At 36.9% G+C, this 23,842-nt stretch overlaps 1 protein-coding gene across 2 annotated transcripts in view; it reads left to right on the forward strand.

Moving 5' to 3' along the window:
* The window catches only part of WDR37 (WD repeat domain 37), a 41,205-nt gene extending 18,092 nt beyond the window's left edge, over positions 1-23,113 (forward strand). For both annotated transcript variants that reach the window (XM_071734786.1, XM_071734787.1), the window contains 8 exons: positions 1,588-1,659; positions 2,982-3,026; positions 4,566-4,642; positions 5,980-6,217; positions 6,739-6,880; positions 17,790-17,924; positions 18,558-18,672; positions 19,982-23,113. In XM_071734786.1, coding sequence (XP_071590887.1) covers positions 1,588-1,659; positions 2,982-3,026; positions 4,566-4,642; positions 5,980-6,217; positions 6,739-6,880; positions 17,790-17,924; positions 18,558-18,672; positions 19,982-20,113 — 956 coding nt within the window. In that variant the 3' untranslated portion in view covers positions 20,114-23,113. The remainder of the gene's footprint in view (positions 1-1,587; positions 1,660-2,981; positions 3,027-4,565; positions 4,643-5,979; positions 6,218-6,738; positions 6,881-17,789; positions 17,925-18,557; positions 18,673-19,981) is intronic.
* Positions 23,114-23,842: the final 729 nt, after the last annotated feature.

The raw sequence follows: 23,842 nt of genomic DNA on the forward strand, positions 1-23,842 counted from the left end.
GAAGGTTCCAGGTCTTGCAGGTCTTGCTTTCCTTAGTGTCAGCTCGAGACTGTTGGGTGGTGTAGATGGGTGGGTTGGGGACCTGCTCGCTTGCAAGGATCCCTCACACAGTGCTGTATGGCTGGGTACAGAAATACCCACAGACTTCATGTCATAGTATTGCTTAGTGTTTGTATAAAATTCATAAGCTTCATCACAGTTTGTGTATTCTTGTATTCGTACAATCAGCTGGCTTTTGCCTGAGCGCAAGGGCAGCTAAACGTCTTAAGGTTTTCTTCTTAATAAAATTAAGTTAATTAACTTAATAAATTACTTCCTTCCAACTTGAGAAGGAACCTGGTACTAATGAATAAGTTATTAAATCTGTCTAGGTCCAAAAATAAATCTAGGGGCTTGTGTGGTTTTTTGAAAATTATTAGGAAAATCAGAGAATCAAAGAAATATCATAGTTGGAAGGGACCTCTAGAGGTCATCTAGTCCAACTTGCCCACTAAAGCAAGATCACCTAGAGCACATTATACAAGTCAAAATCCAGGTCGGTTTTTAATATCTCCAGAGAAGGGGATTCCACAACCTCCCTGGGCAGCCTGTTCCAGTGTCTTGTCATCCACAGTAAAGAAGTTTTTTCTTATTTTTTAATGTTCCAACTTGTGCCCATTGCCTCGTCCTGTCACTGGGAATTGCTGAGAAGATTCTGGCTCCATCTTGCTTGCACCCACTCTTTAAATACTTGGAGATATTAACATCATCTCCCCTCATCCTTCTCCAGGATGAAGAGTGCAAGCTCTCTCAGCCTTTCCTCATAAACACCTAATATAAATAAACAAAAATTTTAAATAAATAAACCATAAACACTTAGAATAGGTCAGTTGGAAGTGACAGGTTTTTGAAACTGGAACAGAATCTGAAGACAGTGGATCAGAAGCTGCTGCTTCACAAACCAAACTGTTATTTTTGTGTCATTTTTATCTTTGTGTGGGATGTCTTGTGTTTGTCCTGATTTAACTTAGAAACAGCCATTCTCCAATTCAGCATTAAGGTTCTCCCCACTCTACAAATATTTATATTAATTATCTGTTTTGGGCTGTGGCAGGGTAAAGAAGTAGAGTTTGGAGTGATTCCCTTTTAAAGTAAATTTTAGGAATGCTCTGCAGTGACCTTTCTGCATTTTTCTATGCAGTTTTCTATGCAGTAAGTAAACAGTTTGTTCTAAGGACTCTTGCTGGTTGTGGCTGCCTGACTTTTTTACCACGGAATGCTTTCTGTATTCTTTCTGAATCTCATGATACACAGTTGGAGCATTATACACAAGTTAGGAAAAACATCAAAAGTAGAGTTTGCCTTTCAATATTTCCTGCAAATTAATTTTATTGGGACAGCACCTTTTCTTATTTTGGGAGTTGTTTATTAAGTTATAATGTTAGCAAGCTATTATATATATAAGGTCATAATCAAGAGAATTTGGCCTGTCCTGCATTTGAAAACTATTTCATATGGTACGCTTTACATTTGAAGTTTTTAGAATCTGTTAAAAGTGAGAAACATAAATTTGTAACAGTATTTACAGCAACTTTTTAATCTTTGTAGATCACACTGCTTTGCTGTGGAGCATAGAAACAGGGAAGTGCCTTGCCAAGTATGTAGGGCATGTTGGATCAGGTAAGATAAGGGCATGTTGTGATAACTGGGAACAAAGTATGTTTGGGAGGGGGAAATATGTTTTGGAATCCTACTAAAATATTTATGGCAGTTTCACTTGTAGTTTTGCCAACACCACCACCAAGTCAGTTGTGAAGTTCCACTAATTTTCAAACAGTGGTTATTTTGTCATGATTCTTCTTTGCAGAGGCGTATTAAGACAGTTCTGTAAATGCTAAATGCATAAACAAGTCCATACAAAGAAATTTGCAGCCACAGTTACAATATGCAGAAGTTAAATGTCAGAATTTACTGACGTCTTCATGCATATGCAGAACAGAGATGCTTATATAAGTAGAAATGAGCTGTTTTGCAGGATCTGTGGTTATATTTAGACTACCAGGTACAGATGCTGGGTGACCATCTATTTGCACTTATTTGTTTAATGTATGATCTCATGTATAATGTGTTACATAGTATTAAAATCTCGAAGGAAATAGTTATTTAAAACAATTCTACGTAGGCATTTATCTTCCTCTATACCAGTATGAATATTTCTAAAACAGCGTTTTTAAACCACACCTTGGGTAGAGAATTGCAGTGAATGTGTCTTAATTTTTGGTGTCAAATCTGGCAAGCACCCGATTAGCACCCTCCTGTCTCATAATGGATAACAGTATAGGGTTTTGCACATGGAGAGATTCTCTGTATCTTTAACTTGCTACTGAGAGTTCACCACTTAGAGTGGTTGTACCCAGAAAATGAGGAACACAGTTATTCACCTGGTGTGTTTGGTTAAGTCACTCACCTAGCATATCACGTGGACTTTGTGGCAAAGATACAAATAGAATTAAACTATTCAGAGAAAGATCTACTTTGTATTATTTGCATTAGGTTTTTAAGCATTGGTTCTTGCAATCTTAAGCAATAATCAGAGTTGATGGTCATGCATAAGAGTTCATTGTGTTAAAAATAGTTATAGATACTTTAGTTGTCTTTATGGAAGTCCAGAGCATTATCTCCTGTCAGCCTATACATGATTATTGAATGTGGTTTATCCTTTATAACATGAAGCACTTGAGCACTTGTACTAGATTCAGGAAATAACTTACTAGAAATAATGTTTTTTTGTATAATGAACTATAGCTGGTTTCCTTGATTCTACATAGGTTTATGTACTTGAAATACCACTGTGGTTTAGCTCACCTAGGATATTTCTATCCTAAAAAAAAATTACCTATAACTGAATACTTCCTTTTTTTTTTCCAAGGCTTTCAGTGATAAAATAGTCTGAAGTAATTCTTTTAATATATTAGCTAAAAACTTTACTTTGTTTTACACAGTTAATTCCATCAAGTTTCATCCAACTGAGCAAGTGGCTCTTACAGGTAAGTTTTTTCATATACCGAGTATGATAATCATAATGGATGAACAGGTGTATTTCACTAGCATCCTTGCTGATGCAAATATTTTTGCATTTTAAGCCTAACACATCTGAGCTATATCTTTCCATCTGTACTTGTCATATCATTGTCATTTGTGCTTACTTGCTTCAAAACAGACACTTTGACATCTTGACCCTTTTGAAATACGTGATATTTCATCATAAAATCATAGAATGGTTGGGGTTGGAAGGGACCTTAAAGATCATCCAGTTCCTCCTTGCCAGGAAAGGGGCATCCAGGACTTCCCTGGGCAGCATTTCCAAAGATAAAGTAAAAGAATATTGTTACATTGAGTGTGCAGAAAAAAGAGCTTGAAAACATCACAGTTAGTGTAAAGGTGTTTTCAGGAATGAAAGTATTATCAGGACAGCCTCAGGTCTGAAAATTGTCTAAGGTGGTTGAAACTGTGGTTCATATGGTCCAGCAATTAGGGCATTAGCTTTGGGATTAAAGAAATGTGGATTCAATTTGCTGCTCTTGGCAAGCCATTGTAAAATGAATATAGTTATTTTTGAGGTTAGAAATTAAAAAGCTGCTTCTTTCTATATTTAAAGTTAATACGTTCCTCTAAAGTAGGGAGTACAATGCCTTCTCTCTAGGCTAACAATAGTTTTAAGTTCAGCTGTTTGGAATTTCCTGTTTTCGTCTAACTATAATCAGTGTTTCAATACCATAAACAATGTTGCTTTATAAGCTGACTAATAAAAACCAAACCAGTCAACCAAACAAAACCCAAACCCGCAGGGTCCAGAGTATTGAAGTCAGAAATCTTACAAGGTTGATGATATTTCTTCTGCACTTCTTGGTCTGTTAGATGAGGTATTTTCCTTTCAACACTGTATCCCTTGTTATTAGAGCATATTTGTTTTGTCCATAATGAAAATTTTGTGTTTTTTCTTAGTAACAGATGAGTCTCTTACAAAAAGAGGTGAAGTCTAAAATCAGTGTGTACTGATCTGTAAACTGGTTTTGCTTAAGCTGAGCTGCTTAAGGCAGAAGCAGAATAGATTCACACTTGCTCTTCACACACTAAAACGTTTAATGGAAAAGTCATTAAATGAAGAGGAACCCCTCTTTTAGCAGTACCTAGAGGAAGGTACTATTTTTAGCAGTAACAAATAAAGGATGACAGCTGCTGATTTATTAAATGCCTTCATCAAGTGTTACATGTTAGCAATGATACTTGTGTACTGATGTATAGTACTAAGTGGATGTTCTCACTGTAGAAATAATTAATTTTGTAGCTACTTATATTTTGCATATGTTATGTTCATACCAGTATTGAAGCAAGGAAAGTAACCCTTGATGCTGAGACTTGCTTACCAAAAAGGTCATAATGGTATCTGTTAAAAAGACATACAACTTGGGCAGTCTTGCTAAATGTAATATTTATGTTTAGCATGTTTACATAAATGTATTGTCCATGGAAACAGTCTTATTCAGTCTTTCTTGCTCTCTTTTTCCCATCTTCCCCTTGTGCAGCATCTGGAGACCAGACAGCTCACATCTGGAGGTACATAGTACAGTTGCCTACACCTCAGCCAACTGCAGACTGCAATGTAAGCAATCAACTTGCTGCAGCTAAACTAATTGCATAGCAATTTCATCAGATACAGGTTTTATGATAAGACTGAATGTTAAATTTATACATAATTAAAAAATTACATGATTTCAGGGTTGCAAAAGGTGGGATTTCAAGGGTTTAGTTTTACATATATTTCAGCCTTTCTTTGAAAATAAACTCACTTCATGTTTTCAAAGGTCTGTGGTGCAGAATAGAATATGCAGCTCTAAGTACATTAATTGACTTTTTGTTCAAGGTAATAAACATGTAAGTAAACGAACTGTCAAGTAATTTTTTTTTTAATAATTGAAATAATAAATAATTAAGTTCTGTTAAAAGTAGTTAAATTATCGTAACTTAACTTTCTGAAGCTACTACATTACCTATAGCTGCTATGAATTGAAAACTGATGGTAAAGACTTGTAATTTTGGCATTTATTTAATTGTAACTTCAAATTTGATTTCTAATTGATGCTTGCCAGCACTTACCACGCTATCTGACATTGTTTTCTCTGAGCTTTTATTTAGTCATGTTTGCTGTAGATTGGCAAATGCTGTATTTGACTTAGAAGCACTCTTACTAAATTGTGAAGGCAAACAGTTAATAGCTTGAAGTTCTCAGTAAGCTGAGTAGGGGAAAGAGATAATCTCTGTGTAATACAAGATTGATCTCTGAATGGAAAATGTTTGATTCAGTTTATTTGATTTGGCATTTCCATTTTGGCAGACCAGTACAAATGTTATCTTTTCCACATCCAAATATTGTGAAATAAAAGCATATTTGTCTTGCATAAATAGGGCTCAGAAATCTATGGATCATGGTTAGCAAAATAATTTATTTTACATCTAGTTTACATCAGCATTCTGTGACAACTGTGCATTGACCAGCAGGCAAATATTGACGTAACGATTTTGATTCTAATGAATAAAAATGACTCTGATTGTCTTTGTAGAGATTAAAATAGGCAGTGTCCTGTTAGATACTTCCTACTCTTTTCTTCCTCTGCTATAATGAAACTCAAAGGGGAATATTGTAAAATACAGTAAGGGGGATATAAAAAGCTTAGCATATAATAAAGGGGACAGACATTCAGAGCTAAACAGTTTTAAAGAGGTCTTAAAAATTAAGTAGTTATTAAAACTGCATTTAAGTGCTGTTATTACTCCTTCAACTGAGTTTATGATAGTGAATATCTCAATAGCCCAGATTCTACAGGCTTAAGTTACTCACATTCACATTAGAGGGACTGGGAAGCATATACACTGTAAAATGTAATGTAGAGACATTCTTCCACATTTATTCTAAATCTTATTTTCTCTTGCATTTTATAGCAAATGTCTGGAGAAGATGAAGTTGAGGTCTCAGATAAAGATGAACCTGATGGAGATGGAGATGGTTCTAGTGACTGTCCCACTGTCAGAGGCCCATTAACTTCACTCAAAAGCCACCAAGGAGTGGTCATAGCAGCTGACTGGCTTGTTGGGGGGAAGCAAGCAGTGACAGCGTCATGGGATAGAACAGCCAATCTGTATGATGTAGAGACTTCTGAACTTGTCCATTCTCTTACAGGTATTTTTTGCTCACAAAAAAGATGAATTTATAAGTAGGATCATTTGTAGATATTGAAACGAATAGTAAGTTGTTTCTTGAGTATAATTCGAGTGTGTACAAGACTTGAGCTGCTGCTCAATATTGTAATGGTTTCTAAAATTCCAGCCTTGTTAATCCTAAGAGCAAGAATTTGTGTTCTTTTAAGCTTGTGATATCCTGTGAAGTAGTTGTTTTTAAACTGAATGTAGGCAAATTTACTTATTGCAAAATGCTTTTGCTGTGTTTATGGCATATTAAGTAGCAATAGCCTATTGCTACTTAATAGTCATGAAGTGAGTAGTGAGCTTTTTTGAGTTGAATATAGTTCTAAAGTTTTACAGCAGTAGAACAGAATAGAATCAGTAGCAGAGTCCAGAATGATTATTATTCTTTCACTTTTGGGGGGAAAAACTAAAAATCATCAGCATTTCATTCCAAGTGTATGTAGAAATGAGAAGTCTTATTTCTGTTACCTTACATTTTCTCATCTGTGATTGTAGGGCATGACCAGGAGCTGACACATTGTTGTACACATCCCACCCAACGTCTTGTGGTGACATCGTCACGCGATACAACCTTCCGTCTGTGGGATTTCAGAGATCCTTCTATCCATTCTGTGAATGTCTTTCAGGGCCACACAGAGTAAGTGACAGTTCCTTCACAGGTTTTTACAAGTTCCAGAAGTATAAATGTATTCAGTTGCTAATCTGTACAAAACTGTTCCTGTGCTCTTTTTGAGGTACTAAGTTCATTCTCCTGTTTTACGAGAATGATTTTCACAGAAACCCCTAACTGTACTTCAGATGAAACACATTAGTGCTTAATTTCTAAAGCAGCAGCCAGGGCTCTTGGTGTGATATTGCTTACATGGTAAGTTTAGATAAAACTCCTTACAACTGAAGGTAATTTAAGGTATGATGGTTGCTTTCGGCATTTTTTAGGTCTGTAGTTTAGGGGTATTGCTGTAATGCAGTTGAACAAGGAGATTATCTCTGCTTGTGGTGATACTCAGTGTGAAATAAGGGTTAATTTTATGGAAAAAGAAAACAAAAGACAAAAAAATCAGGATTAGGTTTTACTGTTTAAGATAAAGCTTCTAATTTGTACACAAAACAAGAGCTCAAAGTAAGGGCACTGATTACCACAATCAGTCAAAACTGGTTTTGGTGTAACATGTTTAGTTGCCAGGTAAGGCCTTAAGTTTTTGTACTGGCTGCTGTTGAATATGGGCAAATGTAGTCATGAGAATGTATGTCATGGTGTTGAGTTACCTTTCTGTAGTCAGGGCTTTGGTATAGAAATGCGGGAGTCGCTTCAAAAGGAAGCAGATTTTTTGGTAAGAGTTTGAATGATTGAATTTCGGTGTTTCAGAAACAAATTTCACCTCTTGTCTTTAGAATAAAGGATGATTGTTAATCCTAGATCAAAATTAAAATGACAAATATTTACTCAAGTTCCTATTTTTTGTTAGCTCACACTTGCAATTTGCATTATGATTGAGTTTCAGTATCCACTTTCTCATTTTCCCAGCATTTGGCTAATATATAAATTCTTAAAACCTCTCTTTAGGCCCCCCCCCCTTCCCTATTAAGTCCTATTAACTTCTCAGGTTAATAGATTACTTGGTACATGAGAAACATCCCATATAAGTAGCTTCCTGGTAGGAGAGTAAGCTTAATTTTGTGGTCTTCATTCTAGAACTGTTACATGCCACCAATTTTCTACTGTTCTGTTACTGCTTTTGCTAGATTGACTCATAAAAGGTTCTTGTGTCCATTGATGCCTTTGTTATCTTCTGAGCTCATTTATTGCATAGTTTCAGGACATTTTTTCAGAAGAAGGAACATAAGAGACATTAGTGTTTTTCTGTCTGTATGCTGAGACCAGATGACGTTGATCAGGGGTGATGGTGCATACAGAAAAAGCTGGTAGCTGGTATTTTGGCCTCTATCACTGAGACCTGTAACCTATCAGGGAATTTATTTTTTCATGAATGGAATTAACCTTGAGCAAACTCCTAGGCTACTCTTATTCCAGCTTTTATTTTTCTACATGTTTGTGTTCGTCTGTTTTATCATCTGTCTCCATTTTGTTCTTTGAATGTTTGAGTTTTGAGTATTGCCATAGGCTTTTCTCTCAACGCAGTCTCAGCTTCTTGAGTCTGACCTCAATGACCTCACTGCTGAATGGATGAAGTTGTTCAGCTCTCTGTTTTCTCAAAGAGGTGATTCTGTAGCAGAAAAAGTGCTTCACTGAGGAATGCAGAGGGGAGATGGGAGCTTGTTATTTTGCAGTCAACACATATCTTGAGGGATTTTATTTTTGATCTGTTATTGTACTGACTATTGCAAAATACTTTTCAAACATGCAGGAGTCTTCTCTTGCTAAGCCGCAGAGAAGAAATTGCTTTATCTGTTGACAGGAAAATACATACACAAGACATTTTTAGGCTTTCCAGAATGTCTATTTGAATAATTTGGCGAGTTTCAAATATTTTGATGGGCTCTTGGAATCAGTTCAGTGAATTGGATGTTACAGTCATTAACCCTGATGATTTAAAGTCCTCAACCATAAGTTTTAACAGCCTGTTGCTAAATAGCACCTGATGAATAGCTGCGCAGAGCTCACAGAGCAGCTGTTTTCTCCCTGTGTATTTCAGCCCATCAGCTCCTAATGCATTAATAATGCAATATCATTAGATCCCAACAGCTCAATCATGAGGCCAGCATACGGTGTTTACTGTGCTGTAGCCTGCCGAAATTCTTACTCCATCCCGCTCACAGGGGATCCAAACCATCACCGGATCCTCACAGCACTCGGAGTTCACGGTCGTTCCCTCCAATGCTCTTCATCTCCTCCCGGGCCGGAGCGATTCCCCGAGCCGCGGAGCTCAACCGGGACGGGTCAGAGAAGCGGGGGCCGGGCCGGGTCGTTCAGTCCAATCCAGTTAAGTCCCTCGGAGTTCGAGCGGTGCCGGGGATGCCGGTCCAGTTCGGGTCGGGTACCGGCAGGTGGCACCATCGCCCCGCCAGCCGCGCGCCGTCCCGTCCCCCGCCCGCCCCGGAGTCGGTGGGGACTGCGGACCCCAGCATGGGAGGGGGGGGCAGGGAGAGCGGGTTATCCATCGGGAAACTCCATCCGAATGGGGATCCTGCTGTCAAGAGGGCCTTTTAATTGTGGAAATCGGAAGGGAGAGACTTAGCTGCTGGGCATCAGAGGTGCTTTGTTCCCTGCAGTATGGCGCTGTGTGTCGGAGCAGGGAAGGAGCAGGGGGTGTAGTGGGATTCCAGCTTCGGTGGCCTCACAGGTTTGAGGTTCAGTCCCGTTGGCACCTGGTCTTGTAAAAAAACACAAGGGAATGATGCGGCTGTGTGGAGGTGCTGGTGGATCTTGTTACAGATTGTGATTTTGTAAGGCTGATGGACATCCAAAACCAGAAAGCAGTTGCTGTGTGTGGCCTTGTACCGTAAAATGAGGTTCGGCCAAAGTGTTAAACTTGTTGTGCCTCCCTAGTCTGAATTTGTCTCACCTCAGTTACTAGCTAGTGGATTTTACCATGAGGAGCTTTGTTTTCTGTATTAATAGATCCCTAAGTGATGATAAAAATTTCCTTTATTTTTCTCTCTACAACTTACTAGTTTGTTTTTGCAAGTCAGCTGTTTTGCCTCAGTCTGTTTTCCAGTATATTTCGACATTTATGTATCCAAAGACCAAGTTTAGTATGTGGGCAGTACTGCCACACTTAAAGACTGCATTCAAACAAATCTGCAATGTTCATTCAGGCCTTTTTTGAAGTTCCTAAGAAAGTTTCCAGCTCTTTAAACATTGCTTTTATAAATTTTTCTTGTGTATGACCATTTCAGTTCAGTACATGGCTTATTTGCCTGTGCCCTGCTTGCAATGTGATAAAAATACCATGTCACATTTTATTTTAAGTTTGCCATGCACCCCTTTTGTCTACTTTTTTATTCTTTACTGACAAAAAATAATGACATGGTGTGAAAATAGGAGTGATTTTTGCATAAATGTCTTTGTTATCATCTGACTTTTTATGAGCTCCAGTAAAAATTCATATTACTTGTACTGTTAATTCCCAGTCACATCCCTCTATGCAATATTTAGCAGGGCTCTGGGAAAAGGTTACATTTATCCTAGACACTTACATGTTACTTGTTAATTAAATTGACTTTCTGAGCTAAAGCCTCCAAAAATTACATTGAGGTCTGAATTTCCAACTCCTTTTTCCCAGCAGATACTGCATTAAAATACATGTTTGGAAACATGTGGCACCAGCTGTTCTCTGACTGAGAAATCAGTGAATGTAGAAGTATTGATTAGAGCACTTCAAATTGAACTGTGGTGATGCTCTGAAGAGTGAAATGCTTCTGGCATCTTCATGGTGATTTTCATTCCAGCTTCACTTCTGCTTTTGATTGCTGACCCCCTGCATAACCATTTGCTTTTTCTTAATATTTGTAGTATGTAGATGCTTATAGGCAGCTGAAGAGTTTCTTGGTAAATATTAAAATATTTTGGTTAGTGATGGTCAAAGATACAAAGTGGTTGGGCACCTATCTCTTGAAACACTTGAATAAAGATGTTCAGGACTTCCAAGTCTGGGCTTGGAGCTGCTGTCCTTCAGGAAGTAACATGTTGTCTTCAGAAGCAGCTTATGTAAATATCTTTTTAAAATGCTTCTTGCTTGTTCAGAATATAGTTGTGCACCAACTTCTTGTGGCAATTAACTCCATTTTTAGCTTAAAGAAAATATTTGAGCTCGTACTTGTGACCTAGACAGAAACAATTACAGAACTTGTTTATGACTTCTCAGACTTGTTGATCTTTGTAGATAGATTGATCCAGAGCATCAAACTTGAATGTGTGTTAGCTGTTGGATCTGTATTTTGTGTTACTTTCTGGGGAAACTCAAATCAAAAGTTTCTGAAAATGTATCTTATATTATTTCTGATGAAGCAATGAACAAGATGGCTTACAGCACTTCCAGGCTACTGCGTATTTTCTCCTTCCATTCTGGTTTCATGGCTTTATGAGATCTGTAGGGAAAGTTCCTGTTCATTGCTTTCTCATGTTTCTGAATACATAGCTGGATGGGGAGTTCTGTTTTATCCTGGGGACTTTGAAACTAGAAAATTGCAAATATATCTTACTGAAGCTCAAAGCTTTGAGTTTGTCTAACTTTCCATGTTGTTAGCTTCTTTGTGAATCTATTTCAGGACTGGGGCCAGCATGTTTTGCATGCCTTCAGCTCATCCAAGTTATCTGTCTTTGCTCTTTTGCACACCTTGAATATCCTATTTTCTGTTCTAACTTTATCCCAACCCAACTTCATATCATAGAATCATTACAGAATTATCATAGAATGGTTTGGGTTGGAGGGGACTTTAAAGATCATCTGGTTCCAACACCTCTGCAAGGGCAGGGACACCTTCCTCTAGATCAGGCTCCTCAAGGTCTCATCCAACCTGGCCTGGGACACTTCCAGGGAGGGGGCAGCCACAACTTCCTTGGAAATATACAAAGCTGTTCATTACAACTGTAAAGTTAAGACAACTTTGAGTTGTTAATTCTTGTCCTAATGAGTACCAAAAAACCCAAAGTTTTGCTCTTTCTGACAGGCATTCGTTATTTTTACCTATGTATATCTAGGTATATAAACTTGAAAATATATGTATTTATCACATTTTTCTTTATAGATTTCGGCATACCATTTTCTGTGAGTTTTTTTGTAGTGACAATGAATAGAAAGCAAACAGTTGAAGCTGGTACTGGCTATTAAGCTTCAAAAGTAGATTGCCTTATGGACCTCTTTGTACAAGTTTTGATAAATACTTGTTTGCCATTTGATAGACTCTTAAGTTAGTTCATGGTGGTAAGGTTGTAAGGAGTTTATTATTAGTGGGATGTGTCTGTTACATGTTTTGTTTCATTTTTTTTCCCAGTAGATGCATGCATCTCTTATTTTCATCTGCAGAGAATAACTCAAATTAGAAAAAAAAAATTACGGGGTTCTTGCTACCGTATGTACCTTGGCTTTAGGGAAGGCATAAAAATATGATGTAATGGAATTGATATTTGAGAAATTCTGCAAATACTTCAGCTTTTTTTGTTTTAGGTGATGACAGTTAAACTTTCAATGTTTTGAACTTATTTTTGCCATCTTTATTTTAATAGAATAATCAAAACGTCCTGAAGGTTAACTCGTGTGTCTTATGAGAGGAATGTACAGAGGTGTTAAAGTGAAAATCAGTTGCAAGGAGGCTTTGCTATAGGAAATATTCCTTGGAGTTACAAGTAACCAGTTAATATCCAACCAATACTGCACACTTCAAAATGGAAAGAGACATGCTGTAACCATTCTTTTCAAAATCTGGGAAGTGAGTCATTCCATAACTATTGTGTGTCAGCATTTGAATAGTTTGGCAAGTAAAGAAAATTACAGCAATGTCATGGAGTTGTTGAAGTGATGAAAAAGCAGTATGAAAGATAATATTTGATAGTTGTGTTTCTTTTATGTTTTCGAACTTCTTCTGTTGTCTGGCTAACTCATGGAAAAATTGCATCCTAATTAATAAATAAATGAATCAAGGATCAAGGGCTGGACTTGATGATCTCTGAGGTCCCTTCCAACCCAGCCAATTCTATGATTTTATGAAAAAATATAATAAACTACCATTTAAGCTATAAGTTTATGTGCTTAAAATTAAAAGACCTATAAGCTAAAGGAAAAAAAATCCTTTAGGTGTTTTATTTTGGGGAATGGGGTGTGTAACATAGAAAATTTGACTGTATGTAAGTGTTAGCCATCGGGGGTTTGTTAGTCACTGTAAAGATGATGTAGGTAAATAAATGTGTGTCCAGTTGCTTATAAGTATGTTAAGCTTCACTACAGTAGATAGACTTTTGATTCTGTTCTTGAATTTATACACTATGAAGTGATTTTGTTTTTTTTTTTTTTTTCAAGTGACCCATGAAAGAGCATAGCCAAAGGCCTTTTCTTTGTATCCTATTGAGCAGAGCATAACATTTTATGGTGTGGTGTTCTAAAGCTTACATAACCTATGCAGCAATACTGCAGGGATAAATGGATCTTTCTTACCCAATCAGAAATGTAATTGAATTGATTTTTTTTAAAGATACCTGCACCTTAACTAATTTACTAACTTGCCATTGAGTAATTCTTATAAAAGCTAGAGATTGTTTTCAGTCCTGCATAATTTTATTATTTTAAGACAGAGATAAAAAAGGAGATGCTGGCAATTTTGTCTAAATGTCATGAAATGTATCTCTGGAACAGGCACTATTGATTTGAATGCTAAAAAAAAATGACTTCTCTGTGTTAACAGTCACCTCTGAATTCTCCCTCTCCCCTTTCTATGTTAGTTCTTTCATGGTTAGTTCTTTCAGTTGGAAGAAGCAGCTCTGCTGATATTTGGAGATACATTGGCAGGCAAACTTTGAGAATTGTAAGTGTAGCTTTGCTTGGGATCAAGTGGCTCTGGCACTTCTGAAACCTGCATGCACAATGAAAGGAGGAGATATTGGTGTGCCCAGTACCTGGGACTCCTGTGACCAGAGCAATGGTTGCCCTTTAAGATGAGCAAACTGTTGTCTGTGTTTTAAACCTAGCTCCTGGCTTCCCTACAGGCTGCAAACTGCTCTGTTTTAGGGATGCACTTTGTTCTCCTAAAAGAAAGGGAACTCTTGTGTAGGAAATGCTGTCCTAAATACAGCATCCTTTAGGTTTTGTTCTTGAATTTTGCTATTTTAAATGAGAGAGGCTTATTGAAGGACTCAACTTTTGCAGTTCAACTGTAATTTGGTGTGCACTGAATAAATTTATCTGAAGGCTGTGTTACAGTTCTTTTTCTAAAGAACTTCATTGCATACACAGGTCATTGCTCATGAGTAGGTGCTTTTCACAGGCATGAATATGCCTCCCAGTATTCAGTGGTAAATCCCAGTATAGGTTGCAAATCAATTCGGAAAATGCAGTGTTAACTTTTTTTGGTGGTGCATTGCCAATAAGGGTTCTGCATCAGCATTTCATGGTCCAACATTTTCAACATTCTTTCCCCCTCCCTCTTCTTCCCCTATGTGTGAAATTTCATCAGATTGTTATGCAAAACAATTTTGTGTCTCAGTGTGACTGGGGAGACAGCTGTTGGGCCTAATGAGGAGTGCTAGCACTACAGTATTTCTGTTGATTGAGACCCACGGAGGGAGCAGGATGTTGGAGGCCAGGCAGTGGTGTGTGGTGGGGAAGTGCCACGCTGTCAGCTGGAAGTACACGCTCGGCTGCTCCCTATGACAAGATAAATGAGTTTTGCTGGGGTTTGGCGGAGGCTGAAGCTTTTCTGGAGAATAGTTGTAGCACACCAAACTCCCTGTGGGACCCACAGTTTGAAGTGTCATAAGACAGCTTCCTCTTTGCCAGCTTTATTTTTTTTTTTTGTGTTATGTCCTACAATACCTGTCATCTTTTTGAGTTATTAAAAACCTAATGTCTTCTAGCATTCCATTAACAAAGGGTCTCATGATCTTTTGTTGACGCTTTTTTGTTAATTTAGTCAAGGGGATGTTAACCACAGTTTTAGCTGCGTTAGAACGAACTGATGAGTGGTAATAACAAAGTAAAAATGGTTCCATGAAAACACAGAAATGGGTCTTGTAATTTTTGCGATGTGGGGAGGTGATACTTTTGAAAGGTTATTTGTATATTGGCTGCTCTGCCAACTTCTTCCAACACAAACTTTGCTTCCTTTTCTCCTCACCTTCCCATTTCTATTGGGCTGAAATCTTGTTTTAGTTTCAATGTAGAAAGTGGCTATTTTGTCTTGATTAGAAAAAACAAAAAAGATTGTCTCACCTTAAAAGATGCCCCAGTCTGGGACAACAGGGGATATAAAGCATGATCTGCATAAGAAAACCTGTGAGCACAGCATTTGCTTATGGGGTTTTTTTTTTAAATTTGGTAGTGTTGTACACATTTTTTAATTTAAATGTTGGTGTTTTTAAACATACTATGTTCCACTTCAGAAAATAAAACCAAACAAAAAACTACCACCTGGTCTTTACTCAGGTGACAAAGTGCTGCTAACCCTCCCCTGAACTGTCAATTTTGTGGGAGCCACCCTTTAAGATGTCGCTGAAAACAGCCTAGCAGCCTTCCTTTTGCCTTTCTACCACTTGCCCAGTCACCAGATAAAGCTAGTCACTAGAGAAAGCAGAACTTCCTTGCATTTTTTTTTTTAACAAACTTTTTCTTAGTGTACCCAATAGTACAAGAATGAATGGTTAAACTGGAAACAGTACAAAACAGGGTTTTGTTTTCTTTTCAGAGTCTTTTTCCTTTTTCAGGAGCAGTAAGGTCAAGGTAACTTAGAGTGTCAGCATTCTGTTTGTGTGGAGATAGTTTTGAATGTTTTCATTTGAAAAGTGGTGTGTCTGAGAATGAGACAACTTTGTGGTCAAAGGAACTTCACTATGTTTGACAGTGATAAGTGATAAAAAGAAACTAAATGAGATCAAAGAAGCTGGAAAGTTGTTTAAAGTTTTGAAAAATTTTATGCAAAAAACCCCACAAAAAACAAAATTGGAGGGTTATTTTAAGACAGTTTCACAACATGTCCCAGCTGTAATTGGAATAAAACGTATGATGGGAAAACAGATGAGATTTGTGTGTTGGTAACAGAATACTGAATGGTGTGAACAGAGCTTTTCTGTGACTTGAATTCCTTACATTGTTGCGTACAAGGAACTCTCCCAATGTATGTGCAAGGCATGGAGATGTAATAGTGATTTAAGATTTAGAAATATTGTTTGAAATGTGCTATGGTAGTATCTAAAAATTTTACTGAGGTATTTTGCAGCTTGTATTAAACCTAGTGAGAAGTGCAGACATTGGTAATATTAATGGAGGTCAGGCAGATGGAAGAAGAGCTCTGTGCTAAGAATATACCAACTGTATTCTGCCATAACTTGACTTTGAGAATGAGTTTTCTTCCCAAATCCAAAGGAAACTCATCAGTTGTGGCTATTATGTGTGTTTTAACTTTCTGACTTTTGGTTCATGAGGTCCAGAAGATTAGGTGAAGACCTCTTTGGTTCTTGTTGGAATTATCTCTCTGGTAGCTTCACTATATTCTAATAATGCATTAGGAAACTTGGTATAATGAATAAAGTGGGCCTTCATCTTAATTAAAACCTAATTTGGTGTCAATTTAAATTAAGAGGCTTGCTTATACTGGTCCGTTGTGACCTGGCTACTGCTAATCTCAATCAGCAGTTTGGATAGAACATGAATTCAAACTTCTACAAAATAACTAAAGTGACTGTAACAACTGACAACTTAAATTAAAATTACTAAATTCTAGGAAATCGATGTGCATGACCCAAGTTACAAGATAGGTCATTAAACAGAATCTGTAGAACCAGAGTTGAGAAGCCTTCCCTTATGATTTTAGGGTGGGACAAAAATACTGCATTAGTATATTGTGTGGGCAGGAAATAACTGGTTATGAGTTAGAATTCACACAGTACTAAAATGAATATAGTAGTACAAAAGCTTTAATTGGTTAATGTAAAATAATAAGTAGAAGATTTTTTAAAAATTAGCTCATCATGAGAATGACATTTGAGCTCAGCAAGTATGAGCTCTCTGAAAGTTGAAATACAAAAATAATTCTAAAATAAAATCCTTTCTCTTCAGGAAGCAACATGTTGCACTTGCAATTGCTGGAAATGTTCTTGGGAGTCTTTCTCTGGCTGCCCTTATGCTTTTATACACATAGTGGGTAAAGTTTGAAGAACTGTCTGGCCATTCTTTGTACTGCTTCTTGTCCTTTTTTATCTGATGCTCATACTTTAGCTACTTGTAAACTATGAGTGGAAATCACAATTAGAAATTATTAGATTGTTGTAGCTCTTACTAGTGGAGGTTCTCTGTGCATATTACAGTGTGTTTAGATGTGTGTACAAAATAGCTTTAGATACATCTCAGGTAGGTAACTATTCAGTGACTCCACTGTGAATGACAAATGCCTGAGATGGTTCTGCAGAAGTCTTTGTATGGAAAGCAAAAGAAATTGACTCCTAATCTCAAAACACTTGAGAGGAAGAATTGTACTGTATGCGACTAATTCAGTTTTAGTTGTCTGATAAGCCTACTGAACTTCAAAAAATGAATTAATGTTTCAAGGCTGGACACACTTAGCTCATGTTAGGATTAGTGGAATATGAGGCTCCAGAGTGACTCCCCAGGGCTGGGCTTCTTTTGTTAGCACTTGGGCCAGTCAGACAAGTCCTGCATACCTTAAGTGACATGGCTTTTTGGAAGAATGTTTTGTTTTCTAAAATACTTGAAATGTTAATATTTCAGGCTGCTTTGTTTTTTAAAAAAACAAAACACAAGAACAAGCAAACTGAATTACATATTTTTAAAGAAACAGGGGCAGAAAACAAAATTTAAATTAGATGCTAGTTTAATAAAGAATTTTGGAGCTTGACATCCTTCTTCCTCCTGATTGTCTAGCACTGTGACATCTGCAGTTTTCACCGTGGGAGACAATGTTGTTTCTGGAAGTGATGACCGTACTGTAAAAGTTTGGGATTTGAAAAACATGAGGTCTCCTATTGCAACAATCCGTACAGACTCTGCAGTCAACAGGTAAGCAGATCTCTGAGATACTATTTTTCCTTATTTTACGTTTTCTTTATTAATTCTTTACTTTCATGTATGGGAATGGTTGAAAGTGGCATCAGGGGAGGTTTAGATTAGACATTAGGAGGCATTTCTTTATGGAGAGGGCAGTCAGACACTGCAATAGGCTTCCTGGAGAGGTCGTTGATGCTCCAACTCTGCCAGCGTTGGAATGCTGTAATTTGGTCAGACCTGAATAGGTCAGGCAGTTGGACTGGGTGGTTGTTGTAGGTCTTTCTGAACTGAAATAGTCTATTAATTCACTGAATATACATTTCATTTTAGTTTCTAAAATTAAGGTTGAGATTTTGAAAAGGTTTGAAGTATATTAACAAAATATAGGTGTAGTTCACAATAATTTTCAGTGCATTGTATTGTTTTTCTGATTTTTTTTTTTTTTTAACATGGGATACAGATGATAAAGCTGTTGGAGCATCTAATACAACAGAAAACACCATAATGGTTTAATACTTTATTTTTTTATTCTAATCAGGAAAAATACAGCTGTGTGATTTCGTGTAAGCTTAAACTTGTACTGTCAAGTTCCCTTAGCCAGGCTCAGTGTTTTGTACATAACTTAATTTTGTCTCATCTCTGCAGGATTAATGTGTGTGTTGGCCAAAGAATCATTGCCCTCCCACATGACAACCGCCAGGTGAGATTATTTGACATGTCAGGAGTGCGGTTAGCGCGTCTGCCCCGCAGCAACAGACAGGTGAGTGAACATTTAGAGCCCTAAAATATGACTCTTCTTCTTTCATGCAAGGTTAAAACTAGGATTTGGCCTCTAGCTTAAAAGCTGAACGCATGCTGAAAGACGCTTGACTGTATAAATGTGCTATTGTTAGTTACTGAAAATGGCCAACATGCAAATAAGTAACATATTCTGTTTTTTTTTAACTGGAATTGGAAGTGAAATGAATGTTTAAACAATTTAGTCATAATTTTTCTCCTTAATAAAGTGAAACTAATGTCTTCCTTCTCTACGTAATGGAAAAAAATATGCAAGAGCATTTCAAATATGTTTTAATGTCTTGATGTGAACTGTGTCAGAAAAGTGAGTACAAGGTTTAATGGCTTTTGTTTTGTGGGTTTTTTTCAGTTGCAAAGTGTTTAATTTGTTATATAAGAAACAAAGTAGATTCGCTATTATTTGGTGATTGATTTTTCTTTTTTGCTTATGAACATAGACTTTTGATATTTGTTAACACATCCTCAATTCCTTGCAGCAGCCATCAAGTTTCATGCAGTTGTGGTGCTGTTTGTCATGACAGGCAAATGGAGCAAATTAGACTATTAAAATTAATTGGATTATACCAGTTTTGTAGGCCTTTTTGGGTGGATTCAACAGCTTTTGAGGACTCTGTTTAGTCTCTTTTAAGTCTTTTTCTAGTTTTGGTGGGGTTTTTTAGTCTAATGCTTATTCTTGATTTCTTTTTTTTTTTCTTTCAATTCAGACTGACACTGCTGAAATCATGGCAGATATTTGGCAGATTTTTTTTTTTTTTAACTTAAATGCTGGTCAAAATCCTCTTTGGGGTATTTTTTTACTTTTAGAGTTGAACAATATATAAGGTGTTGTGTTTCCTCAGTATGTCATTCCTCCTGCTATGGTATTACCATTTCTGAATTATGAATGTGATGGACATCTAATTTTGCAGGTTTATAACAAAGTAGTTGCCAGCAAGTAGTTCTGCATTTAAACATTGCTTTATAAATAAAAAGGTAAAATTCAATTTACTTTTGTAATGAAAATGTAATTAGATAGCAAACACATTGGAAAACTCAAAAGTTTTGATGCACCTCTTTGTATGCTTCTCTCATTATGGCTGTGGTGCTGGAATTAATGGGTCTCCCTGTAACAAAGATTTACCATGCAGGTGAAATTAACAATGACCCTTAGGATTCTTGGGTGTCATTTGTAAAAACTAGTGTGAGCATTAACAGGTTTGTATTTTGGGATAACTTGCTGACATAGAGACTTCCCAAATATATCATAACTGCTATCTCCTGAACTGTCACAGGGCCACAGAAGAATGGTGTGCTGCTCAGCCTGGAGTGAGGACCATCCAATATGTAACCTCTTCACCTGTGGGTTTGATCGTCAGGCTATTGGCTGGAACATCAACATTCCTGCTTTGTTACAAGAAAAATGAGATGCTGGAAGGATTTGTGTGTTGCCATGGACTTCTACACCTTTGCAGACCTTTCTGAGTACTGGTCTGCTGTTGCTGTAAAAGCTCTTTCTTAAGTGGAGACTTTAGCAAATGTTGTTCTTGTTACCGCCTTGTGCAGAGTTTGCATGAATTGTACAGAAAATGTGATTTTTTTTTTTAAATTAGTTTGTCTTGTGTAAACTTTTATATTTTGGCATCCACTGGTTTATATGTTCACTGTTGCATAGAGCACATAAATGTTCATAAGTTATTTAGCATTTAATAGTTACACAGTAGGGCATTATGTTTGTGACATAAATGTGAAACTTTTGTAATTAATGTAGAGAGTGTATAGCAGTCTGTTACATTTTCCCATGGCTTTACATATCTGCCTTGTGATAAAAAGAATCTGCAGGGCTAAAACTTTGAAATGAAGTGTGAATTTCACTAGTTGTATGATTGTAAACATTTTCCTGTTTGCACCTGATTTGGAATACTTTTCTTAGGGCTTCAGGATAGTGCAACTTCAACTCCGTTTTTATTCCAGCTCCTGGAGAAATAGTAGGTTTGAGAAAGGAAATGCAAGCAACCTGTAGTGAGTATAGACTAACAGGTTTATTTGAAATTTTTTTTATGCTTTTTGTTTTAAAAAAAAAAATACCTATTCTGCCCTTCTTATATAGAGTGATTCTAAACTAATGACATTTCATACTAGCAAATTCCAAAATATTACAATTCTAGTCGCTGAAAACTAGTCAAGCAAATTTTGAAGCACTTTAGTTTATAGCTATTGTTATAAACCATTTATGAAAGTTTAACTTTACCAGTGAATGTGAGCTGACCTTTGTAAGGATTGCATCTTTTTTGGTGATGTGCCCAGAAAGGAAATAGTTTTTTGGGGGTGGTTGTTTTATATTTTTTTGTTTGGGTTTTTTTGGTGTTTTTTTTTTCTACACTATAGCTATTTCAAGCATACTTTTTATTGTGTTCTCTTCCCATATTTTTATTTTGAGCCAGCAATACGAAGTAAATGAGCACTACCTCAAAAATAAACGTTGGTCAAGATACATTGAATCACTCTGTAGCCTAGAAAAAAAGCACTTTTGGTCTCTGGCTGAAGTACTATCTCTGACACAAGAGGCAAGACAATCATACTAAATGTGATCCTTAAGATAATTAACACTTAAAGCTAATGGAGCAATATGCTAAGTAAACATTATTTGTCACCTTTCTGGTCTCAGCCATGGCAAGGGCTGCTGCAGTCCTTATTCTGTTGCAAAAGGGGGTACTTAACATAGGTCTCCCTTCTTTCTCCCTAGTGATCCTACTCTGGTTTTACTCCTCACTGTGCTGAACCTTTTTTGCACTGGCAAAGTGGTGTCACACCTCAGCTGTTGATTATGGAAGTAAATGCAGGTGGCAGCTGACATCTTCAAAAGAATAGAAAGGCTGCTTCAGACAGACACTTCTTTTTAGCTAAAGGGAGATGCTTTCCCATAACTGTCTGACATATCACAGTGCAAGAGGAAGGGTGACAATAAGTCAAGGGTGGACTCTTACAATGGGAATAATGGAGTTTATGGTGGGTTGGCATGGGTAAGTATTAGGAACTTTTTAGCTCTTGATTGTGTGAAGCTGTAGCTGTGCTCATGTCCTCTACAGCACTGTTTAGAACAACATTAAGGCAGATGCATTAAATGGTTCTCCTGTTAACTGAAGTACTAACATATAATGGCACTGGAGTGCAGTGGGATGGGATGGTGAACATGTCATTGATTATGGGAAAGCTGGGGTCCTAGGAATGGGTTTGGATCATGATATTGAGGAAGCTCAAGGTATTTAATGGAGAGCATATGTAGTATCTTTAGAGTACAGGTCATTATTGTTTTCTCATTGGGGCTTTGTTTGTTTGTTTGTTTTTTTAAGATACAAGATTTATACAGAATTATGTTAAAATACCAAAACTAGTGAGGTTGGAGAGAGCTGCTGCAGAGTTTTAAGTCTTTTGATAACAATGGGTAAATGATGATGTCAAAGATTTTTTCCATGTAGTTTTCCTGGTTTTTTAACCTGTGGGTAAAGGCATTTGATGTTGGGTTGCAAGTTTTATTATTTAAGAAAAGGGCTCACTTTTAGTTGGTAGCAGAACTTTACACAGATTGATGCTGTTTAAAAAACAGAAAATTGTTTCTCCAGCCCATAGAGCACTTTCTCCAGTATGGCCTGCATGTAGTATCTTGAGCAATGACTGTCCTTTTATTACCTGAGGGGTGAGGGTCACTGATTTTGGTCCTGCTAAATTGTCTGTATAAGCTTCTCTAACACAAATTTAATTCAGGACCATTAAACTCTATGCAGCTTAATCATCATTGCAGCAAACTTTTTATATCACCAGAGGGACCATCCTCTGGCACCAGGAATGGGATGATGACACACTTTCACTTTTAAAAAAAAAAATCAACTAAGCAAGGTGCTAGAGTCATGTTCTTATGAGCAGGCTAATACTTAAATCAGCTAAACACTTACCTGTCACTTAGCTTAATTTTATGTACTGTACTGAAGGTTAAGCTGAGGCTGCCATTCCCCTGAAGCAAATCATATGTGAGCAATGGTAGGGAATAATGCTACAATGTAGAAAACATTTCATGGCTTTGGATGTTCTGAAAAGTGTTTTTCAGCACTAAGCAATGTCCAGCATTTCATAAAATGGAGCAGAGTTGCAGTTACAGTTTCAGTATTGTGTGGAATTTCACAGAAGCAAAATGAAGCTTTTACATCTTTCAGGCAATGTATGTCAGTTTTCACAAAGTTTGTGTATACTTTATAATCAGATCTGGAATGAAACATTTGTTGCCTAAATCTGTGAAAACCACCTTTTTTGGAAAAAGAATTTATAAGTTATGTGGAACCACTTTTTATTATTCTCCTAATTTGTTTTTAGATGTAAAATGTTTTTTTCTTCATTATGGTTCAAAATGCATTAAAACATTCAATTTTTTTTGCAAGTTGCTGTTCTGTGTTGCATTAAGGTTGCGGTTAATCTAAGTATTCCACTTTGTTAGTAGTCAAAGGATCTTCCTGTCCATTTTACATGCTTTTGTATTTAAAAAGTTCATTACCAAAGCATTGATGGGCACATTTCTTCTGGAAAAAGGTGAAGTCTGTCCCCTACAGTAAGACTTTGATAGTGTAAATAAGGGGTCACGTTGCCAGTAGAGTATATAGGCTGTACAGGTGCTCAGACCTGCATTTATATTGTCTTCCCCAGATTTGTATGGATAAAATACTGTAATTTTTGTTAGTAGGTTATTCAAAGTCTCCATGTAACTTTTCATAGTTGTCTGTATATTGATTCTTTAAATGAAATCTAGGTTTTTAAATGTTTAGAATACAGCAAAAATATTGCAAAACTTCTCTGGTGGGAAAACCTCACCATTATTTTTTCTGTTGGTTAAGGTAAAGGTTGTTTGCTTGTTTCACCCATTTTATTTAAGCCAGCAAGCTTTGCAACTTCAAAATAAATCTCAAAGAGCTCAGTGTGGTTGTAAGCCCTGGCACTGGGGTTTGGTTGCTGAGGCAGAGCATTGCCCAGCCAGTATCTGAGAGGAGAACTTTATGCGTGCTGTGGTTTTCTGCTCTGTGCTTCAGGATCCCTTATTGCCACACTGCCAGTTCTCAAGTGCTAGTGCCCTGGAAAACTACCAGTAATCAGTGTTGCTGGTGACACAG

The sequence above is a fragment of the Heliangelus exortis genome, chromosome 2 (genome assembly GCF_036169615.1).
Source record: "Heliangelus exortis chromosome 2, bHelExo1.hap1, whole genome shotgun sequence".
NCBI lineage: Eukaryota > Metazoa > Chordata > Aves > Apodiformes > Trochilidae > Heliangelus > Heliangelus exortis.